At 47.0% G+C, this 16,566-nt stretch overlaps 1 protein-coding gene across 1 annotated transcript; it reads right to left on the minus strand.

Annotated features, from left to right (window-relative positions):
• Nucleotides 1-13,951: 13,951 nt before the first annotated feature.
• Nucleotides 13,952-16,223, minus strand: FAM170B (family with sequence similarity 170 member B). The gene is given in 3 exon segments (XM_068547452.1): nucleotides 13,952-14,652; nucleotides 14,655-14,708; nucleotides 16,060-16,223. Coding segments are annotated over 3 exon segments (867 nt in total). The 5' UTR covers nucleotides 16,172-16,223.
• Between the last annotated feature and the right edge of the window lie 343 nt (nucleotides 16,224-16,566).

Consider the following 16,566-nt stretch of genomic DNA (forward strand, 5'->3'; position numbering starts at 1 on the left):
CCGCCCGCCACCACCACCAACCCCCACCCGCCCCGCGCCCGCCCCCGGCTCGGCCCCGGCCCCCGCCCCCGCCCCTCGGGCCGCCTGCCCCCGCTGGGCCAGGGCTTCTGGGCGCCCCGAGCGGCGCAGGGCGAAGGCGCGGGCCCCCGCCGGCGATCCTCTCTGAGATCTGTGGGCGGCTCATTTCACCACCCCTATTTCACAGATGCGAAAACTGAGGTTCTGGGAGGCGATGGCTCAGACACAGGACATACTAGATGCAATGACATTGGAGGTCACTTTGCATTACAGGCCAGTTATTGCTAAGGGGAGGGTGTCTTGGAGGTTGGGCAGAGGGTGGGGGGCGACTCCCAAATGCGGGGGCTTCCCTGACCTAAGGCTAACCTGCTGCCCAGGGAACCTCCTGCAGTCGCTCCACAGAGACCTTTGGGAGCCAAGGAGCAGCTGAATTTGGATGCGGGTGGGAGGGTATCAGGGACGGGGACGCTTGGAAAATTGACAAGGTCCACACAGATAAGTTCAGAGTGTGTGGACACTATAAACAATGGTGGCCGCTTAGGGTGCCCTCAGCCACAGACCTGGGCTAGATACTTTGCACCATGTCACTAAATCCCGACACTGTGAGACCCTGGGACAGCTTTTCAATCTCCATGTGCCTCAGTTTCCTCCACCTGTGCAATGGGGAAATTGGCATGTCCCTCATTGGGTGTTGAAGAAGATCAAGTAAGACATTTCCAGTTAAGGCACTGCACCTGGCCCCTGGCCTGTGAATGTCACCTATCTTTACTCTTATTATTACAGATAAGGAAGCAGAGGCAGAGAGATGAAAGGGCTGATCCTTGCCAGGATGTGATGACAAGGCCGTTCAGCCCAGATCACTCTGAGCCGATGGTCTTTTCACCATGCTTCTAAATTTGGGACCTGAGCCTGACGTGCTAGTGCAGCATCTCTACAGCAAAGAAAGTGTATATGAGGTATGTTTTGTGTGTGTCTGTCAGGGGAGGGCTTTGTGGGGTTCCAGAAAAGGTGGGTCCTAATTGGGACTGGGGTCCCTGGAAGAGGAAGAGAACATGGCACCCTATCCTTCTCTCTAAAAGCAGTGAATGGGGGTGGGGAAGGCATGGAGACAGAGGTGGTGCTGCCCACTGATGCTCAGCCCCAGGGCACGTCCCAGAGGAGACGTCCACCCTGCAGCCCAGGCCAGTGGGTGTACAGCCCTTGTGATCTCTCCAAATGCCAGGTACTCCCTGGGGTCCAGGGTCTCCCTAGGGCTCTTCTAGCTGGGGACCCTCACAAGGAGCAGGTCCCTGCAGAGACTGGGCTGACTGTCCAGACAGTCTGCCTGGAGGGAGCAGCTCCACCCCTCCCCACCGGGTGGGTGATGGAACTGGGGAGCCAGCGGGGAACTGGCTGCAAGGTTGCTGGGTCTGATGCCAAGGACAAGAAGTGAGGGCAAGAACGGATGTCGAACTGGATCCTACAGCCCAGGAATGCACACATTTCTGGGAGACTTCCAGACCAGAGCTTGGAAACCACTTTGCATGTGTGAGCAACTAAGCCTCACACCCCATCCCTGTGAGGTCCCAGGCTCCATTTTACGGGTTAGTAAGCTCAGGCTCAAAGAGGAGTGGAGACCTGTCCAGGGCTCTTGGGCCACAGGGTATCTGGACGGGGAACTTGGATTCTGACTATGGAAGACAGCTTGGCGAGACAGCGGAGAGGATGCCAGAGGAGGAGCGCTGGTTCTGAAAGTCAACCTGCATCCCACCCCGGGTACCACTTGTGGGTCCTTGGGCAACATAACCTCTCTGAACCTCATTGTCCAGACGAAGGTGACACATGTAAAATGGCATGTCAGCATGACTGCACATGCGCAGGGCGCTAAGGAAGCGGCAGGACTGTTTGGTGTCCTCCATGACCTCCCACCTCAACCTTTGTGCTTGCTATTTATTCCCCATTGGTGGAAAGTAGAAAGGGCTCTTTACACAGGTCAGTCACATTTAAAGGAGCCAATTTTTGCTTTGGTCATTGTATCACTTTTTTTTTAAGGTTTTTTTTTTTTGATGTGGACAATATTTTTAGTCTTTATTGAATTCGTTACAATATTGCTTCTGTTTTATGTTTTGTTTTTTTTGGCCGCGAGGCATGTGGGATCTTAGCTCCCCGACCTGGGATTGAACCCACACCCCCTGCACTGGAAGGTGAAGTCTTAACCACTGGACAGCCAGGGAAGTCCACCATTGTATCATTTCTAAATATCTTTCTCTCCTTGCAGAATTGAGCAGATATTCCACTCAGCATTAGACTTAAATGCCCACCCTTTGCCTCACTTTCTTTTTGCCAGAATTGATGCTGTGCTGGAGATTTAGGGGCTGGAAAGTGCTTTTCCTGCAGTTCTGCGATAGGTAACGCTGTTCTCTTTTCAGCTGTGTGCTCTCTCAATACTTTTGGGCTTCCCAAATAATCTACCAGACCATCTTAATAAGACCTTTGCTGCATGACTGGGGGAACAGGGAAACACACCCAGTCTCCAGGGCAGACACCGCCAATGACCCACATGAGATGCAGTATTTCAGTTGTTCTGGACTACAATAGCAAAGGCCGTCCAGATATTTACCTTCACCCTGCTGCCTGCTCACTCGCTTACAACATTAGGACAATTTAAAAATCCTCCACCAACTTATTTGTCCAACCCCTGGCTCCATCAGGTCTATGTTCTGAATTAGAAGAATAATACAATCCAATTATTTTCAAAAGTTATCTCTTCTAAACATCTCCCTGTCTGGGGTTTCTGGACGAGCATTCAGACTGTTCTGAAGTTGATCCAGGTCCCTGTGGACACTAAGCTATGCGGAGGCCCTACTCAACTAATCCTGATTCTATCTGTCACCACCGAAAGAATCTTAGAAATCCAAATTCCCTCAAAATAAATGTGTTCTGCTATCACACGGCAGGCTGGGGAGTGGAGGTCTCCTTTTCCTCTTCCATTATTCAGTTGTTTGCTAAAACCTGGTCTGAGATGAAAGAAGAGGGCGTGGTTTTTTAATCAGCTTGATTTTGTGTATAGCAAGTATATTCCTAAACTAAAAGCACCAAAGAAAAGTAGACACCCCCTTCTAAGGTGTTCGGTGGGTTTCTGTGTAGCTTTTTCAGTCTGGATTTATACAAGTAATTTTCAAGATCTCCTCCTCCTTAATGCTCACAGGCATTTTGGAGCCAAAAGCACTTAGTTGCATGCTTGAATTATCACCAATAGGGAGTGAACAAAGAGTATACTTCGGACAGAAAGGGTTTCAGCTGTGACTGATGGAGGGAGGATAGGAAAGAAGAGATCATGGTTACAGAGGATGCATCCATCCAATCAGAAGGAGAAGCCATCAACCAGCAATGGTGGAACTTTCATGAAACCTGCAGCATCTTTCCCATGCACAACTAGGGAAGGGGTGTGGAGTGCACTGGTTTTTCCCTAAAGGTAAGGAAATATGAAGCTATAAGGCTGACAGTACATCTAGATAGAAATAGCTTCTCCAAACCAAGCTATAGTATATAAGTTTGGGTCATTCCATGACCTTAGCAGTGATTGCGAGCTTGGTTGTCAGGCTCTGCAGGCTGGATGCAGAAAGAAATGGCCCCCAGATTCTAGAAGTCTCCAGATGGAAGGGACTGGAAAGAGGGTGGGATTAGGAACTGGACAGGTCATCTATATCACTGATCACAACAGAGCCCATGCCTGTTTCCTCTTCCTAGTCCTGCTGGCAACATCTACCGTGAAAGCAGCCCTTGAACTGAAAATTAAAGGATGCTGGGAGAGTCCCGCCAGCAGCGGGTGAGGGACTGTTCCAGGCAAGGGAACATGTGCCAAGGCACAGAGGCTAAAGGACACAGGACTTTCAAGTCCCGCAGGTGGCTTCTGGGGGCCTAAAAGACCAGTTGAGTCTGGGGAGTGAGATGTGGATGGAGGAACAGGCAGAAACAAAGCCCTAGCGGCCCCCCAAATGGCAGATCCAGGAGTTTGCACTTCATCCCAATGATGGTGGGTGCCATCAGTGAAGGAGGGGAGGTGTCGCAAGGGTCCCCCAGGCATCACAGAGGGGGCACCACTAGGTTTGGAGGCAGGGGCTACTTTGAGTCTAATATCTCCAATGCAATTGACAGTAATCCAAGAGAAATGTTGAATTTCAGAGTCTATAACTCACAGTGAGGGTAGAGAAAAAGGAAAGACAATTGACTCATCCTCAAGCCAATGTGAGATGCCTTGAAAACAAGTGTCATTGTCCAGGATCTGAGACAAGAGAAGGGCTGAGTACTGAGCCCTAGAAAACCCATTCCTGCACAGTGCCCAGTGCATGGTGGGCCATCAATGTATATCTCAGGGGTGAAGGAGAAAGAAAGGAAGTTGTTTCTTGGGATACCATAACAAAGTGCCCAAACTGGGGGTCTAAACCACAGAAATGTATTGTACTCACCGTTCTGGAGGCTAGAAGCCTGAGATCAAGGTGTCAGCAGGTTTGGCTTCCTCTTAGGCTTCTCTCCTTGGCTTGTGGATGGCCATCTTCTCCCTGTGTCTTCACCTGGTCTTTCTTCTTTGTGTGTCTGTGTCCTAATCTTCTCTTCTTATGAGGACACCAGTCATATCAGATTAGGGCCCACCCTAATGACCTCATTTTAATTTAATTACCTCCTTAAAGTCCCTATCTCCAAATACAGTCACTGTCTGAGGTGCTAGGGTTTAGGACTGCAGCATGTGAATTCTGGGGGAGATACAATTCAGCCCATAACAGCAGGGAAGAAGGGAGGAGGAGGAGGAGGGAAGAAGAAGGCAGCCAAAGAGGGAGCTGATGAAGGCGGCTGACAAATAGAGATGAAAGTAGGGAGCCAGGAGAAAAGAGGCTCAGTCACCAAGGTCAGCTATCAAGGAGAGGGACAGCTGATCCCAAAACAAAGGCAACAAGAGAACCAAGAAAATCCTTCATTCACTCACCCTAGCCTGGGACTGAAAAACATAGCCTGGGAGTCTGGGGGAAGACACTTCTCTCCTCTTGTGCATTTCAGATGTTTCTAAATAGCAGCCTTTATTGGGCCACAGCGATCTGGAGCTGGGAGCAGCTTTCATGCCAGCACCCACGCCCTCAGCACCCCGTCATCCCTGCGTGGATGAGCCCATCCTGGTCTCCCTGCTCCATCCCCTGTGCCCTGTGGGTACTTATTACTTTGGGTTAATCAAACAAGGAAAGGTCAGTGCTAGAGGTTGGCAGAGGCTGTCCTTGGGAGACAACCTTCAATAGGCAGCTTGAACCCCCTAGGGGGTCTTTGGAAATGTGTGGGACATTTTTGATTGTCACAATGATTTGAGGGGTGGATGCACAACTGTCATTCAGAGGCAGAGGCCATGACATGAATGCCCTACATTGCAGTGGGCAGTCCTGCATGGGAAATAACAGTCCACGCAAAATGCCAATCATGCCCACTTTAGAAACAGAGAGAGTGATGGGAAGTCACTGACGCAGTCACTGGGGCAACAGAAGGCTTCTGGGGTTTTGTGAGAAGAGGGTGCACAAGATTCAGAGTCATGTCCAAGAACAAACTGGCTGTTGATTGTCTTCCACCAGCTCCAGGTCACCATGCTGTTCTTGGACTAGGCGTCTTTCAGCCGAGTCTCTCACGGCCAGCCTGGCTTTCCTCTCTGCCTCTGCAGAGGAGTGCTGAGTCCAGCTCTCAGCTCCCCCCAAGGCCAGTAAAATCAGAGTCAGGACTGCTCAGGCTCCTCCAAAACACTGGCCCAAATAGAGCCAGGGCTGGTCAAAAGGGAAGCCTGGCTGATAGCTCAGCCAGCCTCTATCTCTGGCAGGCCCGGTTGCTCCTCCCAGCCTTCCTGTCTGGATGAGGACAAGATGCAAGAAGCTAGTGCTTTGTGCGGCATCTAGAGTAACCTCCTTCAGAGGTGAGTGAGAAGACATCCCACTCTACCTACCCTTTTACTCCCCTGAGGGCACACACATATGCACCCCACTCCACACAAGGACGGATGAGAGATACAAGACATCTTCAGGGTACATTTCCCTCTTCCTGGCACCCACCCCTCCGCAGGTGAGCTCCAAGATCTGGTCCCACTTCTCTTCCACGACCCTGCCCTAACTCCGTTCCTATTCCCTCAGGGACTTTCTCTGAACCTCTAGCTAACTGATGAAATAATTCATGTAAAAGGCTGATAATTGTCTTAGTGTGTGAGCTTTCCAAGGATATTATAATTAAAATAGAGAAGGACAAGTCTTAAGTCAATGAATGGCTCTCTGATGATGAAATTGCTGAACTGTTAATTGCCTGAAGAGAAGATCATGGGGACAAAGGGACAAGCTCTCTAGAGGGCAAAACAAACCCTCTTTTCCTTCTTTATAGTGATAGCCTTTATTCTAGAAATGCAGAGCCCCAGTCCTAGCTCAGTTTGGGATGTCTGGGCTAGTTGCTCCCTCAGGGGGGTGCTGGGTTTCTATCCTTTCAAGACTCTGCTTGAAGGGGTATCACCTCTTCCAGGAAGCCTTCCAAGCCCCCAAAGGCTGAGTTAAGTCCCCTCTTCAGAGCCCCCATGGTTTCCTATACAAATTTCTACACACAGCATCGTAAATGTCCCTGCTGGGCTCTCTGATACCTAATACAAGACACCGGCCATCAGTCATCTCTGTGTCTTTCCTGCATGTAGGTTGGCAATTGGGATGATCTCAGATGGTATAGCTTTACATACTGTCCAGGCTGGGAGATTGTGTCATCTTAACATGCTGCAGTGAGAACCCATCAGCCCCAGAAGAATCCACCTTGTATTCAGTCCCATATCCATTTAGGAGGCAACTTGTTTTCGCAAACACCAAGCTCAGCAGTGACATAAAACTAATGTTGTTAGTTTGAGTTTTATTGCTGTTGTAATTGTGCTTGTATTTAATGTGTAAATTTGTTTTTATTTTTATGGTTATCAAGGAACTATAAACTTGAATATTTGTGTTGTTTAAGTCATTGTGTAAGCAGCAATAACTAAGTCAACCCGGGCCTGTTCTTGGCCTTTGAAAGGATAGTATTCAAGTTTGCAAAATACTGCTGTCGGGAATTCTCACTCTCTTCTCCTAAGATTGACGGTACCTCACGCTGCAGTTGCTGGGTGTGCCCTGGGAGGGGCTGCAGGAAGTCCGGCGGCAGAGCATCAGCAAGCCCTCAGGTGTTACAGCATCGTTCACGGACCTTCTCTCCAGGTCCCTGTGCTCCACCCCAGCCACGCACAGCACGGCCCAGTGCAGGGCAGCACGTACCACATGCACACATACGTACACACCCACTCACACACAAATGCATGCACACGTGCCTTACATGTACACACAGGGTCTGGCTCCTGGCACCATGCTTTGAGCTCGAGACATGGCATTTTCATGAACTGCTTTTGTGAACGCTTGTTCCATCTTCCCTACAGCTCAGCACATCCTGGTCCTCATCATCCCTGGCCCAGCTCATCTCCAGGTGGGGCCTTCCACTCAGTCTCACTGACAGGGTAAGCGGTAGAGACTTAGAATGGAAGGGAACATACTGTATTCTCTTAACCAACCTACGTGCCACCACGCACACACGCACACACCAGGTCCCCTCTGATGGGAGCCCAAAGCACTCTGAGCGCTCAGGGCCAGTAAGCCCACTCCGTATTTGCCAAAAGTCAGCCTCTTGGTCCGAAATTCAGTCATGCCATTCTGGGCATATAAATCGACAAAATACTGATTAAGCACTCACTGTGCGCTTGCTCTCCTGAGGGCCTGAGACCCGGAAGCCTCCCCACCAGAGACAGGGACCTCCTCAAGCCTTCTTGGCTGCCGCCTGCCTGCCTCTGGCTCTTGCTCTCCAGCATCTGTATTCATTTGTTAGGGCTGCCATAACAAGACACTGCAGCCTGGGGGGCTTAAGCAACAGACATGCATTATCTCCCAGCTCTGGAGGACAAGTTCAAGATCAAGACGTCTGCAGGGTTAATGTCTTGTGAGGCCTCACTCCTCGGTTTGCAGATGGCTGTCTTCTCCCTGTGTCTTCATTTTGTGGTCTTTCTTCTGTGTGTGTCTGTGTCCTAATCTCCTCTTATAAAGACATCAGTCATATTATTAGAGCCCAGCCTAATAATGACCTTATTTTACTTTACTTACTTCTTTAAAGACCTTATCTCTAAATAAGGTCACATTCTGAGGTACTAGGGGTTAGGACTTCAACCTTTAAATTTGGGGGAGGGGGACACAATTCAGCCCATGACAGCATCCATAGCTGAGCACCTCAGAGACTCCCATGGAAAGGTCAGTCAGAACTCTGACATCTTTGATGGACCTTCCTCTTCCCCCACCGAAGCCTCATACCTGGACTGCCTTTGTGATGTCACGTTCCCCTGTCAATGTATCCTCCTTAACATCTGCCATTTCTCTCTTTCCCCTTCTGTCTCCCTTCTCCAATTTCCTTCATCCTGCTGCAGTACCTTCCCCTTCTTCTCCCTGCAAAGCCCTGTTTTCATGATCTTGTTTTCTTCCCAGTTTCACTATCTTTTACCCTTTCTTGCTGTTGAGCTCCCACCACAGTTTTCTCATGAGATCTCCCTCTCACTCACAGCTTTCAACCTTTATAAGAAATGAGGACACACCACAAAAAGAGCTTTGTAATTTAACTCTCTTGAGTTGGCTGAGTCCTCATTCATTAGAAAGTGCTCTTAAAATCAAAGCTAATTTGATTCAGAAGAGCCAAGGATTAAGATGTCAAGAGCTGGGCTTCTCAGAATGTGCTCTATAGACCACAAATGTGGACACGGAAGGCCCCCAATGTCACTTCTAACCTCAGGTAATGTTTGATTAAACGTTTTATTGCCTTTTTATTATAAAAGCCATACTTCCTCAAATGGAAAACAAAGAATAATGCATGTTACAGGAAAACCAAAATTTATCAACAATTATCAACTGGAGATAATCACTTTGATGTTTCATTGCACTTGCAATATTTCCAAGAATATCTGTGTATCTATTGAATGGAATATTTTCCATGTTATTTCCTAATCTGTCACATTTAGTACATAGGAAATCTTTTGATATATATTTTGTCTCAATCCTTCGATTACCTCTTTTTTTTGGAAATTCATTTGAGTTTCCAAGGTAAGTATATTGTCTTTTTCTAAAAAATGAACAGAATTTTCTGTCCATTATATATAACATTTCTGTTTCATGTTTTATTGAATTGGTTGTAACCTCCAGAACAATGTTAAATAAAAATTGTAATAGATGACATATTTTACCTGATTTCAATGGGAACACTTGTAGATTTTTTGCTACTTGGTTTAAGGTAAATACTCTATATCATCTGAAGAAAATTTCTATCCTTAGTTCTAAAAATAATATAGGAATTATTGTTGTATTTACTACATTTTAAATTGTGATATAATTTGCATACCATAAAATTCAGCTTTTTAAAGCATACGATTCAGTGGTTTATAGGCTATTCACAAAGTGTGTAATCATCACTGCTATCTAATTTCAGAATGCTTTCATCACCCCAAGAAGAAACCCCATATCCATTAGCAGTCACTTCTCGCTCCTCTCCTTTCCCTGAATCCCAGGCAACCATCAATCTGCTTTCTGTCTCTATAAATTTGCCTGTTTGGAAATTCCATATAAATAGAATAATGCATTTTGTAGCCTTTTGTGTCTGGCTTCTTTCACTTAGAATAATATTTTCAAGGTTCATTCACATTATAGCATAGATCAGTACTGAATTCCTTTTATGGCTGAATAATTTTGTTTATCCATCACTTGATGGACATGTAGGTTGTTTTCACTTTTTTGTATTAGAAATAATGTTGCTATGAATATTCATGTACAAGTTTTTGTGTGGACATTTGTTTTCAATTATCAGAATTGCTGAGCTGTATAGTAACTCTATTTTTAACTTTTTAAGGAACTGCCAGAATGTTTTCTAAAGTGGCTGCACCATTTTACATTCCTACCAGCATTGTATGAGGGTTCCAATTTCTCCACATCCTCACCAACTCTTATTATTATGTCCTTTTTTTATTATAGCCATCCTGGTGGGTTTCTCATGTAGTTTTGATTTGCATTTCCCTAAAGACAAATGATGTTGAGTATATTTTCATATGCTTATTAGTCATTTGTACATCTCCTCTGAAGAAATATTTTTCAAATCTTTAGCCCATTTTTAAATTGGGATACTTGTTTTTTATTGTTGAGTTATAAGAGTTCTTTATATATTTTGGATACCAGACTTTTATCAGATATGTGATGTGCAACTATTTCTCCCATTTTGTGGATCGTTTTTCACTTTCTTAATAGTATCCTCTGAACACAAAAGTTTTTCATTTTGACGAAGTCCAATTTATATAATTTTTGTTTGCTTGTGCTTTTGGTGTCATATCTAAGAGAAACCATTGCCTAATCCAAGATCATGAAGATTTGCACCTCTGTTTTCCTCTTAAGAGTTTTATAGTTTTAACTCTTACATTTAGATCTTTTTTATTTTAATTTGTATATGTGGTATGAGGTAGAAAGCCAGCTTCACTCTTTTGCATACAGATATCCAGTTGTCCCAGCCTATTTGCTGAAAAGATTATTCTTTCCCCTGTTGAATTATCTGGGCACCATAGGTGAAAAACAATTGACCATAAATGTATGGGGTTATTTTTGAATATTTTTCTTTTTAATATCTACTAAGACTATCATAAGATCCTTCTTTCAATATGAAGTATTGTTAGATTTAACGATTTCTGTCTTTACAGTCATGAGATGACCCAAACTCAAGTCATGGTGAATTGTTCTTTTCACACTCTATAAATTTGATTAGATATCATTCTGTGTTTATAAGTGAGATCAATATATTGTTTACTCTTTTAGTGCCATCTTTGTCAGGCTTTGTTGTCACATTTCTGTAAATTTCATAAAATAAGTTCCATCTCTTTCTGTAGTTTGGGAAAATAAAGGGTGTAAAGTGGTTCAAGATCTAAAATGTTTGAGGTCCCTTGATCCTCTGGAAAGGTTCCCCTTACTCACCCTGATCCTTGTCTTATTTGGTGGAGGTCCCAGGTCTCTACAAAGTGATGAGTTTAAACCATGAATGAATACTTACCTCAGGTGAGTTTGAGATATGTTTTAAAAATAAGTCACTATCTGAAGAACAATTTTATCCCCTCCTTCCTCCATCCATGTCAGCTGAAGTTATCCTCTACATTAAAAATTTGTTTCGCCTATGTTCTTGTCGTCTCTCATTTGTCCTTAATGCCCATCATCTTTCCCCCTGTCTCCAGCTGCTACTACTTAATCTAAAGAAAATACAACCTGTGGAATTGACATGTTTGCTTTTCTGAATACCTTGCATCTGTCTTTATGTTAAAATTTTGCTTCTTCGTGTGATGGTTAGAGTGTAGGCTCTGGAACCAGGCTGCCTGGGTGTGAAGCCTGATTCCGCTGTACACCATCTCTATGACCTTGACAAGGTCTTAGTTTACTCACCTATAAAATAGGACTAATCCTAGGACCCACCTCATTGGTTTGTGGAGAGCATTACATGACTTATTACTCATAAAGTGTTTAGAACAATGCTTGGCCCTTAGAATATCCATGTTTAACACATAAATACACTTGTCTTTTAAAGGCTGAAATTCCAGAGCTTAGATGCCATGCCTCATTTTGTTCCCTCTGCAACTGATTTCTAAATAGAAATGTTCTCCTCTTCACCAGTGCTCACTATTTCTGGTTCAGCTGCCTCCTCTCCCCTTAGATAGTCCTTGGATTCTACCTGCCTACTGAGCTCCCTCCAACACCACATAGCTCTTCTCAGAAGAGCTTGACAAAGTTTGGACCATTGTCCTATCCTTTTTTTTCTTCCTGAAGGTCCTCCAGCCCTATTCACAGTGAACTGAGAAAGTCTGTGACTCTGCTGCATCTTGAAAATGGTGCTGCAATATCATCCCCATGGTTGACATCCATTCCAAAATGATCCCATAGCTTCTGCTGCACTGGGACTGGTACAGAGACTGCATCTAACACAAGGTCACGGAAAGGGCCATGGTAACCACACATACATAGATGACCACAAATCTATCTCCATCCCGTTTAACACTCTTCAAAGCCCCAGATCCTTCTAACTAGCTCCCTTCCAAAGGTTTCTATCATAAACTGAGCTTATTCAAAAGTGGGCTCATGGGCATCCCAGCAAATCTTGTCCTTTGGTGCTCCAAAATGGAACCCACATTCACCAACCACTCAGGTAAAAAAAAAAAAACAACAACACTTGGAAGTCGTTGTGGACAACTTCTTCTCACCACCCTCATCAAACACTAGCCCAAACCTGTGATTCGCGTCTCCTAAATCTCTTTGAACTCACCCTGCCTACAGCTCTTCAACTGCACCCCTTGTCACCAGTGATGCTCTCTCATCCTTTCTTGACCCTGCTCACCACAGAGATCTTTCACAAAGGCCAACCTGATTTGCTTAAAATTCCTCAGGAGCTCCTTGCAGTTTTCAGGGGAAAAAATTCAAATTCCATCCTTTTGGCTCCCAAGCCCTACTTGACCTAACTGCCCACCTGCCTACGACAGAGAACATGAAGTTTCTCTCGTCAGGGGCTGGTTTCTCCGTATCTGGTCAGGATCCAGCCTCCTCTTAGGTGGCTCTTCTTTCCCCATTTTTCTTGCATTCTCAGCCTCCCTCTCTCTTTCGGATCGTTCCCACTACATATAAACTTGTTCTCTCCCCATCTTTGCCTTTTTGTAGTTTCCTTTTGTCCAGCTAAGCCATCATTGCTTTCCTTTTTAGACAAGCTTGCCAGCACAGCTGTCTAATGTTTGTGTCCAGTGGTTTTTTGTGTGTCCACTACTGCCCCATGCCCGCCTGGCCTCTGCCACCCTCAGTCCCCGGCACCCCTCTCCTCACGGCCATCAGCAACCTCCATGTGCCAAATGGAAGGAAACATTTTACCCTCAGCTCACTCCCACTCACTCTCACTTTTAACATGGCTCACCCGCTCCTAGAAACAATCTTTCTTAGTTTTAATGACTCTGAAGAAAACTCCTGGTCTCACTAATTCTGCCTGTCCTCCCAGCCTTTGTGTGGAACGTTTTCCTTCCTCAACAACCAGCATGAGTTTGGGGGCCCTCTGCTGGGCTCCCCAAACCTCCTTTAGGCGATTCATCCCCCTGGCTTGCAATCGTCTGTCCTATCTGCCTCTCACTGCACGATTGGGGTACATGTCTCATCAGCATGCCTAACACACAGTGGGCCATCCATGTATTTTCTTGAATGAATGCAGCCCCCTGTAAGGGCAAAGAAAAATTTTGTAGCAACCTTTTAAAACAGAGTTGACATATCTGAACTCATGGGTCAGCAGGACTTACCCAGCCCCCATCTCTACCTCTGGGAACCTGCTGTCTCGGGATGTCCGTGCCAGTGTGTAACCTGCAGAAATGGCAATTTCCGGTGGGTCCAATCCAATAACATGATTCACTCAATTAGTCATTGCCTTAAACTTTGAGTTATTCAAGTTTAATCCCATTAAAATAAGACATAGAACTAGGGCCTATGATGAGTTCCTAACAATGAAAACAATAGGGCTGATGCTTCATTTGCAGTTGGCTCTCCTGTGAGTCACGACCCGCTAGGCCCACCAGAAAAAATAAGAATTCCCTTGGCCACACGCTTGCGGGCTTCAGGTCTTGCACCCACCGTCAGAAACACTTGATTCGGGTTTTGAAATGGACTGTAGTTGAAACGCTGTGCCCTTTGGAGGGTGTGTTCCCCGTCCCTTCTCACGGCCCTCCCATTTTGGCACGCTTCCTTCCCCGGCCCTCATCCTCTCTCCCTGCCCCCGTGGCTGTGGTCCTGATGGCCGGGAAAGGAGCAGCTGCGGTGCCGGAGGTGAGCGCAGGGCGGGGCACGTCACCTCCAGCTCATTGCTTCTCTGACTGTGACTGTGACTGAAGCAACTTGACATGGGGTCTTGGACTTCCACTACTGTCCGAAGTGCTCTGTCCCTCCTCCTCTGGCTCTTGCTCCAGCACTTGGCCCCGGGCCCACCTTCTCTCCAGCAACTCCTCGTAAAAGATCTGGCAGCTGAAGCCCTCTTGGATGCCATACTGGGCGTGCTCCAGCAGCACCTCCAGCGTGGGGAAGACCCGGCAGCAGGCCACACACCGCAGCCCGTGGCTGGTGGTGACCAGCCAGTGCGGGGTGGCCCGCAGCTCCTGCAGGCAGCACTCCAGGGGCACCAGCAGCTCCGTGTCATCCGGCTCTGGGCAGGTGGTGTTCTTGCCGGCTTCCAGTTCCCAGCGCAGGTCGGTGTTGGAAGCCATCTCAAAGGAGGAGCCTTTCCGCCTCTGCCTCTTGATGAACTCTGCTTCGTGGATGCGGGGCTGCCGACTGACCGGCTCAAAGCCACAGTCGGTCTCCCAGGCCACGGCCACACCCTGCACGGTCTTCACATGGGTGTAGAAGGCGCACATGCTTTGCCGGGCAGCGTCCTCGCCGCCACACGTGCTGGAAGAGCAAGACTGGCACTGGGAGTAGGACTGGTACTCGGAGGAGGGCCGGGACGATGGAGAGCTGCCCCAGCCCAGCACGCCCCGACCCTTGCCGGAGAAGTAGATTCCTCCTCGTGGGCAACGGCCAGGCCAGGCCGCGGAGACGGCTCCTCTCTCTTAGAGGTCCCTGGGAGGCGGAAGGACATTTTCATCGGTGCTGAGGCATCCGTGCCACAACCCACCTCAGGTCTCTGAAAGGATGCAGGCTCCAGGGGCCCCTGGGCAGGTACTTTCTCCTCCCTGTGCCTGTTCCCCCATAAAGTGGAGATGAAATGCCTTTCTCTTGGGGCGAGGGTAAGGATCAAAAGTATAAACAGATATATCTGAAAGTTAGGGATGTGATGACGGGGATCAAATGATGTATGAATGTAATATCCAAGGCCTTGACTAAACCCGAAAAGGCCATCAACTGCTGAATACAGACTGTGGGACACCTACCCACACAGGGCAATCCTCCTTGTTGATAAGAAGGAATAAACTACTGTTACATGCAAAATATGGTTGAGTCTCTAATGCATTCTGCTAAATGAAAGAACTCAGGGTAAAAAGGTCATAGAGTATTTGATTCCATTTAGATGACATTCTAGAAAAGGCAAAACTATAGGGAGAGAGAAGAGAACAGGGGTTACCGGAAGCTAAGGGCAGCGGGGGAGCTGGCTGCAAAGGGTCACTAGGAACTTTTAGAGGGTGATGAAAATATTCTGCATCATGATCTTTGTGGTGGTTAAACAAATGTGTACATGTCAGAATTCTTCAAATTGTACACAAAATCGGTGAGGTTTGTGTATTTAAATCACAGCTCAATAAAGCCAGTTTAGAAAGCCAGACTTGGGAAGTGCTTTGGCCAAGCCACTCAGCCCCACCTTCTCCCTGGCGTTTGTAACATGTCTCGTCTTCCCCCAGGGGCATCTCACCCTTTCCTTGAACATTCACTGGATCCCGTCACCATATAAGTGCTAAGTGCTTGCCACATTTTAACTCATTTAATATTAAAAAAAAAAAAAAAAACCGAAGAAATTCCATTGTTATGATTTTTGACAAATTTAGAAACTGAGGCACAGAGCACTGAAATGATTGATGGAGCCAGAGCTGGTGCCGGTCACTCAGTCCCAAGAGCCGGTGTGACCCTTAGGTGCTGCCACGGTCACTTCAAATTGATGTTCTAGATTAACTTTAATCCGTTTATTATAAAGGAAATTTTTACATCACTGCTGAAATCACAGAACTGACATGTCAATTCTGTTTTTTTCAAAGCACATTAAAATATATGACTAACATTTTAGGATTTCACCTTCATGCCTTCTGAAATCACCTCATGTGCTCACAACAGCGGCCTCAGTCAGACCCATGTCCATTTTTATGGTCAACACAGCACTTTGGTGACAGCACCGAGGGGCAATCTGGTGCCCGCCCCTCCCCTTCCCCTCCAGGGCCACCCTCTCAGGGACACATCAGCCACACCCTTTCTTTCGACCTACCTGACCAGTGCACTTCCACGCTCTCCTCCATGGACCCTGGGCTGGCCAGGCTGAGGGTGGTCCCGTCCGTTGGTGACTGCTCTCCCCTATGGTCCGTGAAGTGACGCTTCATGATGACACCAGTGCCCAGGGACTCAGAGCTCCAGCTGTTGGGTGAGAGTTGGCTCGGGCAGTGCTGAAGCCCTCCGCTGACCCCAGGCCGAGTGGCTGCTAGGCATCCATGGTCACTAGGCTCCTGGCTTTATTCTGTGACCTCATCAGTGACACTGGTCTGTTCTGTGACCCATGGCAAGGACAGAGACCCAGCCAGGATGCCAGGAGAGGCCCCCCACCAGGATCTCATTCCCTGTCGGGACCTTTCCTGCTTTGTGTATTGTCAGGGACTCAAACATAAAGCACAGACACACACACATATAAACACATGTACACACAAATAGACACAAACACCTAAACACACGCACATAGACACACACATGTGAACACATGTATATTCATACCGACACACAC

This window comes from Eschrichtius robustus, chromosome 7 (genome assembly GCF_028021215.1).
Source record: "Eschrichtius robustus isolate mEscRob2 chromosome 7, mEscRob2.pri, whole genome shotgun sequence".
In the NCBI taxonomy this organism is placed as follows: Eukaryota; Metazoa; Chordata; class Mammalia; order Artiodactyla; family Eschrichtiidae; genus Eschrichtius; species Eschrichtius robustus.